Raw genomic sequence first — 13,537 nt, forward strand, 5'->3', positions numbered from 1 at the left:
TGGAGCCAGGAGTTGGGCTCGGTGATCCTTATGGGTCCCTTCCAGCTCGGCATATTCTGTGAAATGGTGTCCCAGACGTTGCCAGTCACCTCTTGATCCCCTCCTTCCTCTCTCCTCCCTGCAGCAGGGGCCTGTGGCCGTTTCCAGCGAGGCTAACCTGGCTGCAGCCCAGGGCAGAGGTACGGGCGCCTGCGCCCTCTTGCCGGCCCGGCTGTCTCACCGCGCTGCCGGCCGGGGCACGGCAATGGGCCTCACCGCAGCCCGGAGCGGCCAGCCAGGCAGAGGAGAGCTGGGCTCATTCCCTGCTGAATTTGCACATCGCGCCGTTTCGTACCGGGGCCGGCGCTATTACACTGCGCTCCCTCCCCCTCCCTGCCACAGGCCAACGCGCGGCCAGGCGGGGGCTGAGCCGAGCATGCGCCGGCGAGCGGGGAGCGATCAGCCCGTCACGGCCTCAGCCGCAGGCCCCACCCACAGCCCATGCCCGTCTTCTCGCGACACTTCCCCGCCCGCCGCGCCGCTGCCCTCCGCCCCGAGTGGGAAGTAGGCGAGGGAGCGTGCGCGCCGCGCGCGACCATTGCCGGCGGCCCTGGCGGGGATGTCCGCCACGTGCACTGTGTCCCGCAAAGCGCAGTCGCCGCTGCCGCCGCGTCCTGCGGGCGAGCGGGATCCGCCAGCCAAGGCGATGCGGAGGGGGCTGCGGCAGGGCCGCGAGGAGGAGCGGGAGCAGCTGCCGTGGCCGGGGGAGAGCGCGAGCGGCGGCGGCGGCGAGCCGGAGGCGGAGCCGGCGGCCTCGGTGAGCGGCGAGCGGCGGAGGCGGCAGCCGCAAGAGCCGAGAGCGCTGGCTGCGGCCAGGGTGGAGGAGACGGAGGAGGAGCGGCTGGAGCGGGAGCATTTCCGGCGGATCATCAACGCGTTCCGATACTACGGGTAACCGCGACCTGCAGCCTTGTGCGTGGGCCCCTTGGAGGGTCCCGACCCATCCGCCGCGTCCTTCTGTCGGCCGCCCGAGCTCCGCAGGGCTCAGGAGTCCGCCGTTCGGGCGGGCGGGGGGCGCCGGGCTGCCTCTCGGAGCCGTGCGCTCCTGCGTGCGCGTCGGGAGGGCCGCCTTCCCCGGCCTGCTCTCCCCAGGGAGCGCAGTCCCTGTGGCCGGCGCGGAGGCCTCGGCAAGGGAGCTTTCGGGATGCGCACGGAGCCGCCTCCGTGCCTGTGCCCGCTCCGCAGCGTAAAAGAGAAGCCCCCAAAGGCTCTCAGAAGAGTGCGGCGCTCCTGGGAAGGGAGCCGATGGGAAGGGCTGCCTTCCTCCGCGGTAGAGTGCGTTGCGGGCGCCGAGGAGCGCTCAAAACAGACGTAGCTCCTGCCGGCAAAGGTACGCCAGCGGTGTGCCGGTTACCGGGGCAAGGTGTGTTAATTGACACGCGAGGAAAGACCTGTTGATAGGCCCAGTGGGTACCGTTTTGTTCCAGCTTTAGTTTTCTAGCCGGTTATTGAGTCAGAAACTGGCCTGCTGGCCCCAGAGGGAGGAGGGTGAAGGCTGGGGTGGGCCCTGCTTTCTGTCGATTCCATTGAGTGGAAGAGAAAACAAGTTACTCAAGAGAGGGGGAGGGAGGGATGGACAGACACGAAAAAAAAGAGCAGTCCTCTACATTGATTAGGTACAATTTCTAGTTTTACTCTAGGTTTGGGGAGCACCTTTGCAGGTAGCTACGCTATGTACTCACACACATCAGCTGACAACCCCCCGTTGTGTCAGTTAGTGTGTACTGGACCCTTTTTGTCACTCTAAGGTACCATTTTTAGATGACAGGTTCTTGGAAGGCATGGGTGATGTTATGAGTATTTATTCTCTTCACTGTTTCTTTATTTTGGTTGTTTGGGTTTTGTTTGTTGGTTGGTTGGTTGGTTTCTGGGAGTTTGGTCCAGATGAGAGTCCGATGTAAGGTTAGTCATTACCATTAGTCCAACAGCCAACTGTACTTTGCTTGTATCAGCGATGTAATTTTGACCTTAGGAAGCTGTGAACATCTTTCTTGACCTCATGCTCAAGTGTGAATCTCTGTTGCTTTTTGGCACCTAAGTTTTGTAAACACATAATAAAAAGGTGTGACTCAGATTTCCAGTACATAAACTGAGTTTTTACCTCTGCTTCAAAGAAATAACTGTGTATTTAAGTAAAATTACACATCTTTCTAGTTAAAAATAGTTTAGTTGGAAACATCTGTACAAGCAAGGCAATAATACACTGAGATGTGTTCAGACTAAAGTTCTTGACTATTGGAGACATATGGACTTAATTCGTTCTGTGTAGTTCTGCTAGAAGGTTACAAATCAACATGAAAGGGTAGAATATTATGGTTCAAAGAATTTTTTTTTATAGAACTTTCAAGAAGATGATGCTAAGCCAAGTTGTTATGGAGGATCCGTTTGTTTTTCTTATTATTGTTGTTGTATTGATGTATATGACACGCCATTCAGTGATCAGTGTCTTTTAAAATGCTCCAGCCTCTTTATTGAAACTGCACAGACCTTTTATGTAGTATTAACCAGACAACGGATAAGAACACTATAGGCTGGAGGATCATTTTGCACTTTTTTGTTGGTCATTTTTCTGCCTTCCACTTGGCTGCAACCAGTCTGCACCCTGTCTTCATTGTCACCCTGTTCTGTGAACTTGTTACAGAGTGAGTGATTTCTCTATCAAGGGAATGCAGGAATGTTGTCAAGGTCAATGTCTTCAGCCATCAGGGCGGGGTTGCTAGCAGACCCTCTGCTGTCTCCCCTCACAATTCTTTCTCTTTTTTTTTTTTGTGCAGCTGTTGCAGTGAAGGTGCCCTTTGGAGCAGCGTATATGTAGTGTTGGAGGTATTAACTGGTCAAATGTCCAGACAGAATTGCAGCTGAAATTGGGGCAGTTGCACCAATGCTGCTGCATCCCAGTGCAAAAGTCTGACAAACTGCAGTGTGACTTGATGTGATACCATCACTGGCGACTGGCTGCTGCCAAAAGGGGCAGTGGCCCTTGTTCTGGCTTTGTGACCTCTCTAGAGTCCTTAGGGCTGTGCTCAGCCAACTTGACTTACTAAACTGACAGAAATCAAATCCAGCAAAATTTGTACAGGTTTCTTCACAATTAGTTAGTTAAACGAGCTTTGTGGTAGGCCTGGCAAGTGCTAGAACAAGGTTGAGGGCAGAAGTGTGAGGAAAAGGAAGAGAAAGAAGAAACTTGACTTTTAGCAGAGTCACCGTTTTTATGTAACTTTTATTTTGGTGAAGTGGGGGAGTTATTTTTACCTTGTATCAGTTATATGAGCAAATCTACAGTAGTCATACTTGAGGGAAATACGCTGTTAAAAGGAGGTAGCCTAGTTACTGTGGCTGCCAGAACTCTGGTAGGTCCAGGTACTCTTACAGTTCTTGAGGATCCCTGTTGCCACTTCAGATCTTGTTATTTCTGTATAAAATACAGCATTTAGCTATTGCTTAACATTGGATTTTGAAGCGATCTGGCTGGTTTTGATAACTTTTGGGGCTGGTTGTTCATTAAATTTTGTAGATCTGTGTATTAAGGTAATGCTTACCCATACTGGAAATGAGTGGATGATTATGAAACTGCAGGACGACAATGATCCTGTTAAACTGCAGCACGTTAAAAAGAATGTTAATGTAGAACTAGAGCTTAAACCAAACATTTTTACCTTAAAAAATGTTGAAAATTTGTTCTACAGTAAGGAATTATGGTAGTCTGATCGCTTTCTGTGTCTTAAGAAATTGATCATTGTAATTGGAGTAGCTTAGAGTGAATTAATTATCTTTAGTGTTGCTTCTGAATATCTAAGAATCTTAAACATTTTGCTTTTTAGAGTGAATATGCATGAACGAGTGAACAGAACAGAGAGGCAGTTCAAATCTCTCCCAGCTAACCAACAGAATCTTCTTCCTCAATTCATTCCTCACCTTGACAAGATTCGGAAGTGCATTGATCACAATCAAGAGATACTACAGACCATTGTGAATGACTGCGTTCATATGTTTGAAAATAAAGAATATGGAGAAGACGTATGTTAAAATGGACTTTTTTATACTGCAAAATTAAATTCTGAATGCTTTGGGATTTTTTAAATTTGCTTTTCACACCTTTAGGCTTCCAACTTTCTTTGCTTTTGCTTTCATTTTTCTCACTCCTGTCTTTCACCTCTTGCAGAGCTGTGATTTGTTGTTAGTGCTTATAGTTACAATAATTGCGGAATTGGCAAATGATGGTAAACGCTTACTGTAAAAAACTTCAGTTTTTCACTTCAGACTTCTAGCTCTACCCTGGCTATGTTTAAAAGTTAGGTTTTCAGTTAGCTGTGTAAATCATAAGTGGCATTGTCTTACTGTATGTTTTTATATGTCATGGCATTCTAAATAAGTTACAATTCTAGATAGGTCAAGTATTTTTAATGTTCCTATCTGTAAATTTTTTTCACTAATTTTTCAGTGTGGCATCTTCATTAAAATGCTCTCAGACTGTCAGAGGTGGAAACTGAAGTCGTTTTTTGGGTATCTGCAGGCAAGTTACAGTAATGGGCAGCTCTAATGTGAGCTTCTCAGTACCTAAAGGGATCCTCTTCTCAGAGTAAACAGCCTCTGTGCTAGCTAAACCCCGGTTCATTACTGAATAAGGACTACCAATTGGGCTCTCTTATGCCACTAGCTTTTGATTTTTTTTGATGTGGAACCTGGTCTCTTGGGTGCTGAACTGAGACCATCAAACTCAGTTTGTTTAGGATTCTAAGTTGGAATTGAGTTGAGGTCCCAGGAGTGAAAGGCAAGTGCTTTGTCAGCCGCCTCCTCTGACAGCCTTTTACTTGGTTTTTTTTCGACGATTAAAGATACTTGGTACATTTTCCACTAACTTGTTTTTTTCCTCCCTCACTTTAATCAGGGAAGAGGGAAGATCACACCAGCTTCAACATTTGACATGGATAAATTAAAATCTACTTTGAAACAATTCGTGAGAGACTGGAGCAAAGAGGGAAAGCCCGAGAGAGACGCCTGCTACCAGCCAATCATTAATGAAATTGTAAAGAACTTTCCAAAAGAAAAATGGTAATAGTGTTTTAAGACTTATTTTTTATGTGGGCATACACTGTTGCACTAATATAACAGTTCTTATGGAATAATGAAAAGCTTGGATTTAAAAATACAGAAAATAATCTCTAATGCCAGGGTTTGGAAAAAAGCATAATTGAAAACTGTACAAAGGAATACCAGGTAAACCAGGAATAATTTTTTTTTTTTCCTGCAGCTTGATGTAACTGGAGATCTGTTAACTTTTCAAGTGAGAGACTCGGGTGCTTAAGTGTGCTTAGTGAGATGAAGTGTGCAGGTTAGCAGATTCTCGGTGTGTGCTGCATCTGGAGGAGAGAAGACTCAACCTCTGGAGCAGTTTTATTGCACTAAGAATTTAGTAGTTGAATTCTAGCCTTGGTTTCAGACAGGTGTTACAAGGCAAGTCTTAAGCTTTTCTGCATGTGTGACAGTAGCTTTGTTTACCATGTTTGCTTGTTAACACCACCAAAATAGGAATCGGCACAGGGTGGTTTTGGTAACTTCAAGTAGATGTATACTGGTAGAATCTCTGAAGATACTGCTGTAAGAATTCCATGTTTAATGTTTCTGCCATTTAGTCAGCCCAGTCATCATGAAGTACATTTCTGATTTAACAGGCTTCTAATGGGAAGATTTGTGAACTCTGTACACATAAAATTAATGGGTCAGAATTTAGGTTTGATAGAGCTGAGTATTACTGAGGGTTTTCTTCTTTCCTAGTAGTTGCTAATAAAAGCACTGGTGCCAATTTGAAAATACCTCCCACTAGCCATGTTTTAATTTTCATTAGTAGAGACTTGTTAGTGTGGTGGAACATGGAGTGGACATGGTTGGCTGGTTTCTCTTTTGTCTTGGGCTAATATATCTAAAAGTCAGTGCACCACTTAGTATTTTATCTGAAGGTGAACTTTCTGACATGTTTTTAGTTCTAATAGTGCCTTACATAAGATGAAAATTAATTACATGTAGCAGGTTACCTTGTGTATCTCTGATACACAAAATCTGTAGAAAAAGTCATAGTTATGAATGTAATCATTCTAAACTTCAAGGTAGCAGTTTACCTTTTTTCTCTCTGTGCTATCTTTTTTTAAGCATTTTGGTTTTGAGAGAGGTAACATTAAATTTGAAGAGATATATGGCTGTAGTTGGAAAGCCTTGACTTGTAAATTTAAAGTCTTTCAAAACCTCCAGTTGGTATTAGGAAGCAGTGTGTGGTAACAGATTAGGTGAACCTGAAGCTGATGTCTTTGTGCTTCTTTACCAGGAATTCTGCTTCTTGTTGTCAAACACAGCTAATCTGACAGTGCTTCTGTCCCTGTTGTGATGGCTCTGAAATACCAGCTTGGTTTTTTGTGTCTTCAGGAGCCTTAAACGATTACTGTATAGATCAAACATGTCTACTACAAGTCTGCTTGTGTCAAATGAAATGATTTTTTCATTTATACTGTCAAGGTTAAACTGGCAGCTGAGCACTACACGGCCGCTCTCTTCCTCCCTGCCAACAGGGGGAAAAGGGAGGCAGGGGGACAATTCAGAAAATGGAAAGACAAAGGCAAACCTCGTGGGTTGGGATAAGTACAGGTTACTGGGAGAGGGAGAAATGACAGTAGTGGGATTTTATAGCAAAATACACAGAGCTGGTGATACACAATGCAGTCTCTCACCGAATCACACAACTCTGACTATACAGCTCAGAGCTGCCCCAAAGCTGGACTGTCCCCAAACTGCCCATACTGAATCCATGCACTCCTCTCCCACCAGCCCCCCTTTATGCTGTGCAGGATGACATTGGTATGGAATACCCTCTTTGGTCAGTTTGAGCCACCTGTCCTGTCTGTGTCCCCTCCCAGATCCCTGAGTGACCCTCACCTTCTCCTTAGCAGGGCAGTGAGAGAAGTTGAGGGGTCCCTGACTGCTTGGCAGCAACTAAACCATCAGAGTGGTATCAGCACTGCTGTCATCCTGAATCCCAAACACAGCACTGCAACAGCTCCTGGAGAGAAAATAAACTATCCTAGCTGAACCCAGGACACATACCTATTTAGAAGTTTAATATTCACGATGATAGAGAGCTGTCAGCTTGCTCTGATTCCCAGTGACCAGAGGCTTGCTGTCCTACTTAGCTCTTTGAGGAAAGAAGCAGTATTATTCAGAAAGGCCTGTTTGTCTATTGTTAGGCTTAAGTGGTAATGCCACCTCACCCTTGTGCCAGAAGGAGCTCCTCTCACAGGAAAGGCTGGCTGGTCAATTTTGTTCCTTTTTTTTTCAGTTTTGGAGAGGAGCATTTGTTTCGGTTTGAAGGGATGCACAGGGCCTGACTGTAGAGGTGTTATTTTGGCTCTTGTGTGTAGTGGGTACAAAGTCAGTTTCTTCTGGGAAGGCCTGGTTGCAGGCACTAGTGTGGGAAAACAGCCTGTAGGTGGAACCTCAGTGCAGCTTTGCATTTCTTTATTTTCCTTCTGTAGCACAGTGCTGAAACCTCCTGAGATGAGGAAATAAAAGCGGTACAGAAAAAGTTAATGGTTGGCACTGGAAACAGCTTCATCTAGATGAAAAAAAAAGATGGAGAAATAAATGTTTTTAATTTAAAACTGTCAGTGTAAGTCACTTTTTTAATCATGTCAGTGGAATTGTACATTCAGTTTCTAGTTAAGATTTTTTATCATTGATTCCATGCATTGAAATAATGAGAAAAAGGACTTTACATTTTTTGAAACTATTCAAGTATGTTTTTCTCTGTGCATGCACATATTTGCAAGATTGGCCTGTGCTGGCCTGTACTGGTTCAGCTGGTATGCAAGGAACTGGAAATGTTTTATATGCTCTTCTGAGAAGCAGAAGAGATGCAAGCCATGATTGAAAGCAGCTGTAAATTAGAACAGTCTTGTGAGTAGGTGCTACTGTTATCTTGTGTTTCAGTCCGGTCTTCTGACAAGACTGGCATCCAAAAATAAAATAAAAGGCAAAAGCTGTTTCTGTCTCCCATTCCTCTTCTAAAATAATTCCTTCTTTCTCATTCACACCTTAACATGGAGTCTGTTAGTAGGAGAACAAAGCAGTTGTATGAGAAACTGAAGAACTGAAAGATTTCCTACATTAATAATGTTTGAATTTAGTTGTGTTTCAGCTCATGAGGTCTCTATAATACTGTCTGCGTTTTGATGAAGCTGGTTAAATGTATTGGATGTCTTGGCTGTGAATGATCCATGATCACTGCTTTCTGTAGGGAAAAAATAGTAAAACATAGATACATTTTTATTTCTTGGGGAATTAAGTTGAAAATCTGAATAAGCATACAGGTGATATTTTTAATTCCCCTTTTCTTGTCTTGATTTTCTTTCACTTGAACTACTAGTCTTTCTGCTGACATGAAAGGATGTAAAGATCATCAGCTCCTTGTCCAAAAGGAACCAAAGAGTTAATGTTTTAGTTAATGTCATTCCATGGCCAAGAACAGTAAACCTAGGTATTTTTTCCAGAGTTTTCTTTTATTCATTAACTTGGTCTCTGGAACCACCTATAACTTTAAATTTGTCACGCAGTCCAGTAATGGATGGCATTTTCCATGACTGTGGCAGGACAGCTCTAAAAAAGTCCCCCTGTCCTCATTTCCATTTTATTTGAAAAACACAGCTATTTAGTCCTGAGCCCAAGCTTGGCTATACTTCCTGCATATGCTCAGTCATACTTACAGTTATGACAACATTTCAGCTCTATATTTTAACTATATAAAATACATCTGTCTGCAGGGATTTTTAATCTAATCAGAAATTGTGCTTAGCCTAAAATTTGCTTTAAACCCTGGATTTAAGGGCAAAGTATAGTGTTACTGCTTTGCAGGTTTTTACATGGAGGTATATAAACCTCAGCTGATAGATTTGGAGACAGAAAGCTCTTGAGATGATTGTGCTTTTTAACCTTCTCATTATTTAATTAGAATCTTTTTGTTAATCTTAAAAATAATGAAAAAAAAATATTGATCTGTTCACTATCATAAGTTTACAAGCGTTATGGAGATAAGATGTAAGGAAAAGAGGCCCACAGTGAATATTTTATGCTGATGTTTCCTCTGATCATCTGTGTATGGGCTGTGTATTTCTTATCACTTCTTATCATTAGATAATATTGAATTGCAATGTTGAGTTTATGTAAATGACGTTTGTGTTTGATCATGCACAATAATTTTTCTTATGCCAAAGTTCAGTTTACCCCTTCAACACCATTGTTTTGTGGAGTTTTTTTGTTAAAGCACAATAGGCATAAAATCAGAAGCGTCTGTTTTTATCATGTATAATTTTTCCCTTAAAAAAGGACACTAAGTTAAAATCTTCATTAATGGCATTAAACTTACAAAAGGTGAAAGTAGATCATGCTGCAAGATGGAGTACAGTAGTGGCATGACACATTTTAGCTATTCCTGAGATTTCTCTCTGATACCTTTATAAGAGACTGCTGCTTTCAGTAGTTCAGCTGAACAGTTCCCACAGCCCTCTTCCCAGCATTCTGGCCATCCTCCTCTCCCCTTACCTCTCAGGTTAATATTGCCCACAGGTTTTTTAATGGGTGTTTTTTTGATACCCATTTATGATTCTAGCCAGTGCTAGCTCTGTTTTAAAAACTGTGCTGCTGTTGGCTAGTTCAAGGCAAATTTCACTGTGGGTATCCTGGGGTTATTACCAGTTTGGGTTATATTTTACTGTTTTGACTACTGCTGCATTTAGATACATCAAAGGAAAACACTTTTTTTTTTTTGGTGTCTTAAATTATCTTGTGACTGTTAAGCTATTAAAAAACTCCCCAAAACAGTTAATGTGAAATTAAGGAATATTTACTGTTCTAATGATTCACACATTAGCTTAATATAGTGCACTGCAGTTTGTAATACCACTGGTTTCACAGCTTAATTTTTTAATTCATTGGTTTGTCACTAACAATTCTTTCCAAGTCTTGAAAAATAAAAGGTGATTAGGTTTTTATTTTAATAGAAAGGACAGTATCAACAGTCACTTCTTATGCAGTAAATTTGCAGCATACCTAATGGCTCTGATCTAAAAAAAAAAAAAAACCCTCTAAGCATTTTTGAAGGCTAATGTGAATGCTGGTGGACTGAGAATTGATTATATGGTGTTTTGTTAGCTGTGGTCTGCATGTTGAAATAAAATTTGTGGCCAGCACCAGTAACTATGGTGAATATAGATAGAAATTAAATTGCTAACAAGTTTCCAGTTGCAAAGGAAAATGCAGTTTAAATCAACTATTTGCTAGAAAAATTAAGAAAATTAGTTCAGAGATAGAAAAGCTTTATATTGTGAATAAAGAGGTGCAGTACATTTAATAACATTGTTATTAAAAACATCTTTTCTAATCAATGCACAATAGTCTTAGAAGTGGCGTAAGTCTTTTCAACCCACTTATTGCAGAAGTGTCTATATGGGGGTACAAAAGTCTGTAGAGCTAATCTAAATATTTAATAAAATTAAATTGTAAGCAAATTAACCACTAGGTTAGAAAAACAGCTGAAATAGCAGTGAATATATATCTCTACGAACACAAAAAGCTGTAAGATTGAGGTTTTTCTAGCTTCTCCCAGAAAGTGGATTTTCTTTATCATCTCCCTTCTGGGTCAATATTTTCAAAAATTTAATCTTGAGCAAGTAGTTTTTCCTTGAATAAATCTTTTTTTTTTTCAGCAGGACTTCCCAGCTAGCTTTCTTCTGGCTTTCCTTGTAGGAGAGGGGTAAGGAGAAACTGCTGGTCCATGGAAGTTCTATCAAGGAAAGTCTTGATTTCCTGCTTCTCAGTAATCAGAAAACAACCCAAAAGTGTAATGGAATGGAAGTAAAAAATGGGAATGAGAAGAACTTTGACTTTTCCTTTTGTGAGGCTTCACTGGTTACATGATTAAGTCACAAACAAAAAGGCACTATTAAAACCGCTTTGTTGGTTTGTGTGGGCTTTAGGAAAGAATAATGGTTTCGTTTTGTGTTTGGGCAGTGGTCTTCAGAAATGCAGTACTTTTCAGAATTTACACAACTTCCCTCACTTGTCTTATTGCTCATGCAATTTTTGCATCCTGATTTTTTTCGCAGTCAAAGGCTTTCCACTTTCACCTTATGTTTGGAAGTAGTCATCGTGGCTTCCTTCATTTAGTTGCATATACATTGATAGATGTTTTATCTTTGAAGGTAACATGCAAAAACATCAGTGGTTTGAGTGTTCATGCTTCTTTTTATGAAATGACAAGTATTTGATCCTGATTGGAAACTGAAAAGGTACTTTTTATGTGAAGTATCTTTTCTGTTTGGCATGGAAGTGTGTTTTGTTTCACGAGTGAAGGTTTGGTCGCATTGTGATGGAAGACTAATGGTTAAAAGATTTATATATTGGCTTTTCTACCTGAAAAAGGAAATTTTGAGATTGTTAGTTGCTGAACTTGGAAGATGGGGGGAGTTTTCTCTAGGTATCTCAGTAAACACACACTGCTGGGTGTCGTCTGGTTGTCTCACCTTGATGGTTACTGAAGGGAAGTGTATGGTTTAGAGAGTTGCAATGTACTTTAATTTAGGAAATCTGTCACTTGATGTGATTAGGTGAAAGAGGTGAACAGCATATGTAAAATCCACAGATGCTGAGAAGGTAACTACAGTTTTTGCCGTCTGAATTGCTTATCAGCTAATGGAGAATTAATTTTGTGTTTCAGATGTCAAAACATCTAATTATTTTTCATGTGCTGCAACTGACAAGATTCCTGTAGTATTTAGTAGTGGTTCTCAGTGGGCCTCGTAGGAAAATAAATGGTGGTATATTATGTTCTTTCTTCAGTTCACTTAAGAGACTTGTAGTTTGGTAACTGTAAGAGTTTTTAGGGGGAAAAATGTTTTGTAATTATGCTCTGTATTCTGAATGATGTTTGTGTATCTTCTTTTGGGTAATTTCTTTTGAATATTTTAACTGTACAGTTAACCAATCTGATTGAAACTTGCTTAGTTTGCATTTAAAAAGTAAAAGTCATATCAGAAATACCTTATGTTATCTGTAAGTATATGGGGGAAAAATGTTTGACTGGCCCTCTGTAAGTTTTGTTAAGAGGTATCAGATAAAGACTTAACTGTTATTTTTGTTCTGTTGCAGGGATTTCTCCAAAGTTAATATCCTGGTACCTGGTGCTGGGCTAGGTAGATTGGCGTGGGAAATAGCTATGCTCGGTTATGCTTGCCAAGGAAATGAATGGAGCCTCTTTATGCTCTTTTCTTCTAACTTTGTACTCAACAGGTATATAGCTTATGTTTTACTTGCTGATTTAAACCTAGAGAGGCAAAAGCTGTAAGTCAGAAAAACTTGAATAAGTAAAACTCGCAAGAATAGATTTTTAAGTCCTAACACAGGGCTCACGTGGCCACTCTTAGACAATTTTAATGAAAATACCCCAATAAATTAATGGGTTAAGTGGCGAAGGGAAGAACTGTACCTGAGTCATCGAAATTATAGCAGTAAGCATTGCTTTTAAGTTATGAGACTAAAATCTCTGGATTGTACTACAGACTTTGCATAATCTTGATTAGGTCTAATGATATATTTCACATCCCTTTTGTAAAATGCACACTCCTCTCACTGGTGTCAAATATGGACTAGTTAGTATGTGCACGGTACTTGGTGGTGTTCAGTAAGAGAGTAAACCTGTTAAAGTGTTAAATTCCATGCCTAAAATTTTAGGCACTGTTGTAATGCAGAAACCAACCATTGAAGCATGCTGATGGGTCACTTAAGCAAGTGGCTAGAATAAAATAGCTAATACAAGATGCTGGATGATCAGTGGGCTGGAGCACCTCTCTTATATAGACGGGCTGATTGAGTTGGACTTGTTTAGCCTGGCGAAGTGAAGGCTTCAGGAAGACCTTACTGCAGTCTTCCAAGGTCTAAAGGAAGGATGGAGTAGAACCATTTACAAGGGCATGTAGTGACAGAACAAGGAGTAGTCAGTTTAAACTGAAAGAGGGTAGATTTGGATTAGATATTTGGAAGAAATTTTTCACTGAGGGTGGTGAGACATAGGAACCGGTTGCCCAGAGAAGCTGTGGCTGCCCCCTCCCTGGAAGTGTTGAAGGCCAGGTTGTTGGGACTTTGGGCAACCTGGTCTAGTGGAGGGTGTCCCTGCCCGTAGGATGGGGTTAGAACTAGATGAATGTCCCTTCCAACCCAAACCAGTCAGTGATTCTATGATCAGTTCTACACTTACAGTAAGCTACTAAATTTGAAGGTAATAAGTATCATGTAATAAACTGAATTAAAAAGTTTCTGGATTTTTTATTATGTCACTTGCATTGGAAATCACCTATAATGAACTTTTTGGGAAAGGAGGCAGAAAACACAACTGCTCTTTTTAAGAAAGAGGCTGAGGAGATTACCAGCAAGTATGAAAGAGGATTGGGGGTGTGTTTTGTTT

General features: G+C 41.7%; 1 protein-coding gene across 1 annotated transcript in view; it reads left to right on the plus strand.

Moving 5' to 3' along the window:
• Window positions 1-13,537, plus strand: part of CARNMT1 (carnosine N-methyltransferase 1) — a 34,772-nt gene that overhangs the window by 14,235 nt on the left and 7,000 nt on the right. The window contains exons 10-14 of the mRNA XM_084278399.1: window positions 46-543; window positions 589-930; window positions 3,861-4,056; window positions 4,928-5,091; window positions 12,226-12,366. Coding sequence (XP_084134525.1) covers window positions 46-543; window positions 589-930; window positions 3,861-4,056; window positions 4,928-5,091; window positions 12,226-12,366 — 1,341 coding nt within the window. The remainder of the gene's footprint in view (window positions 1-45; window positions 544-588; window positions 931-3,860; window positions 4,057-4,927; window positions 5,092-12,225; window positions 12,367-13,537) is intronic.

This window comes from Gallinula chloropus, assembly GCF_964237585.1.
Source record: "Gallinula chloropus genome assembly, chromosome: Z".
Classification (NCBI taxonomy): domain Eukaryota; kingdom Metazoa; phylum Chordata; class Aves; order Gruiformes; family Rallidae; genus Gallinula; species Gallinula chloropus.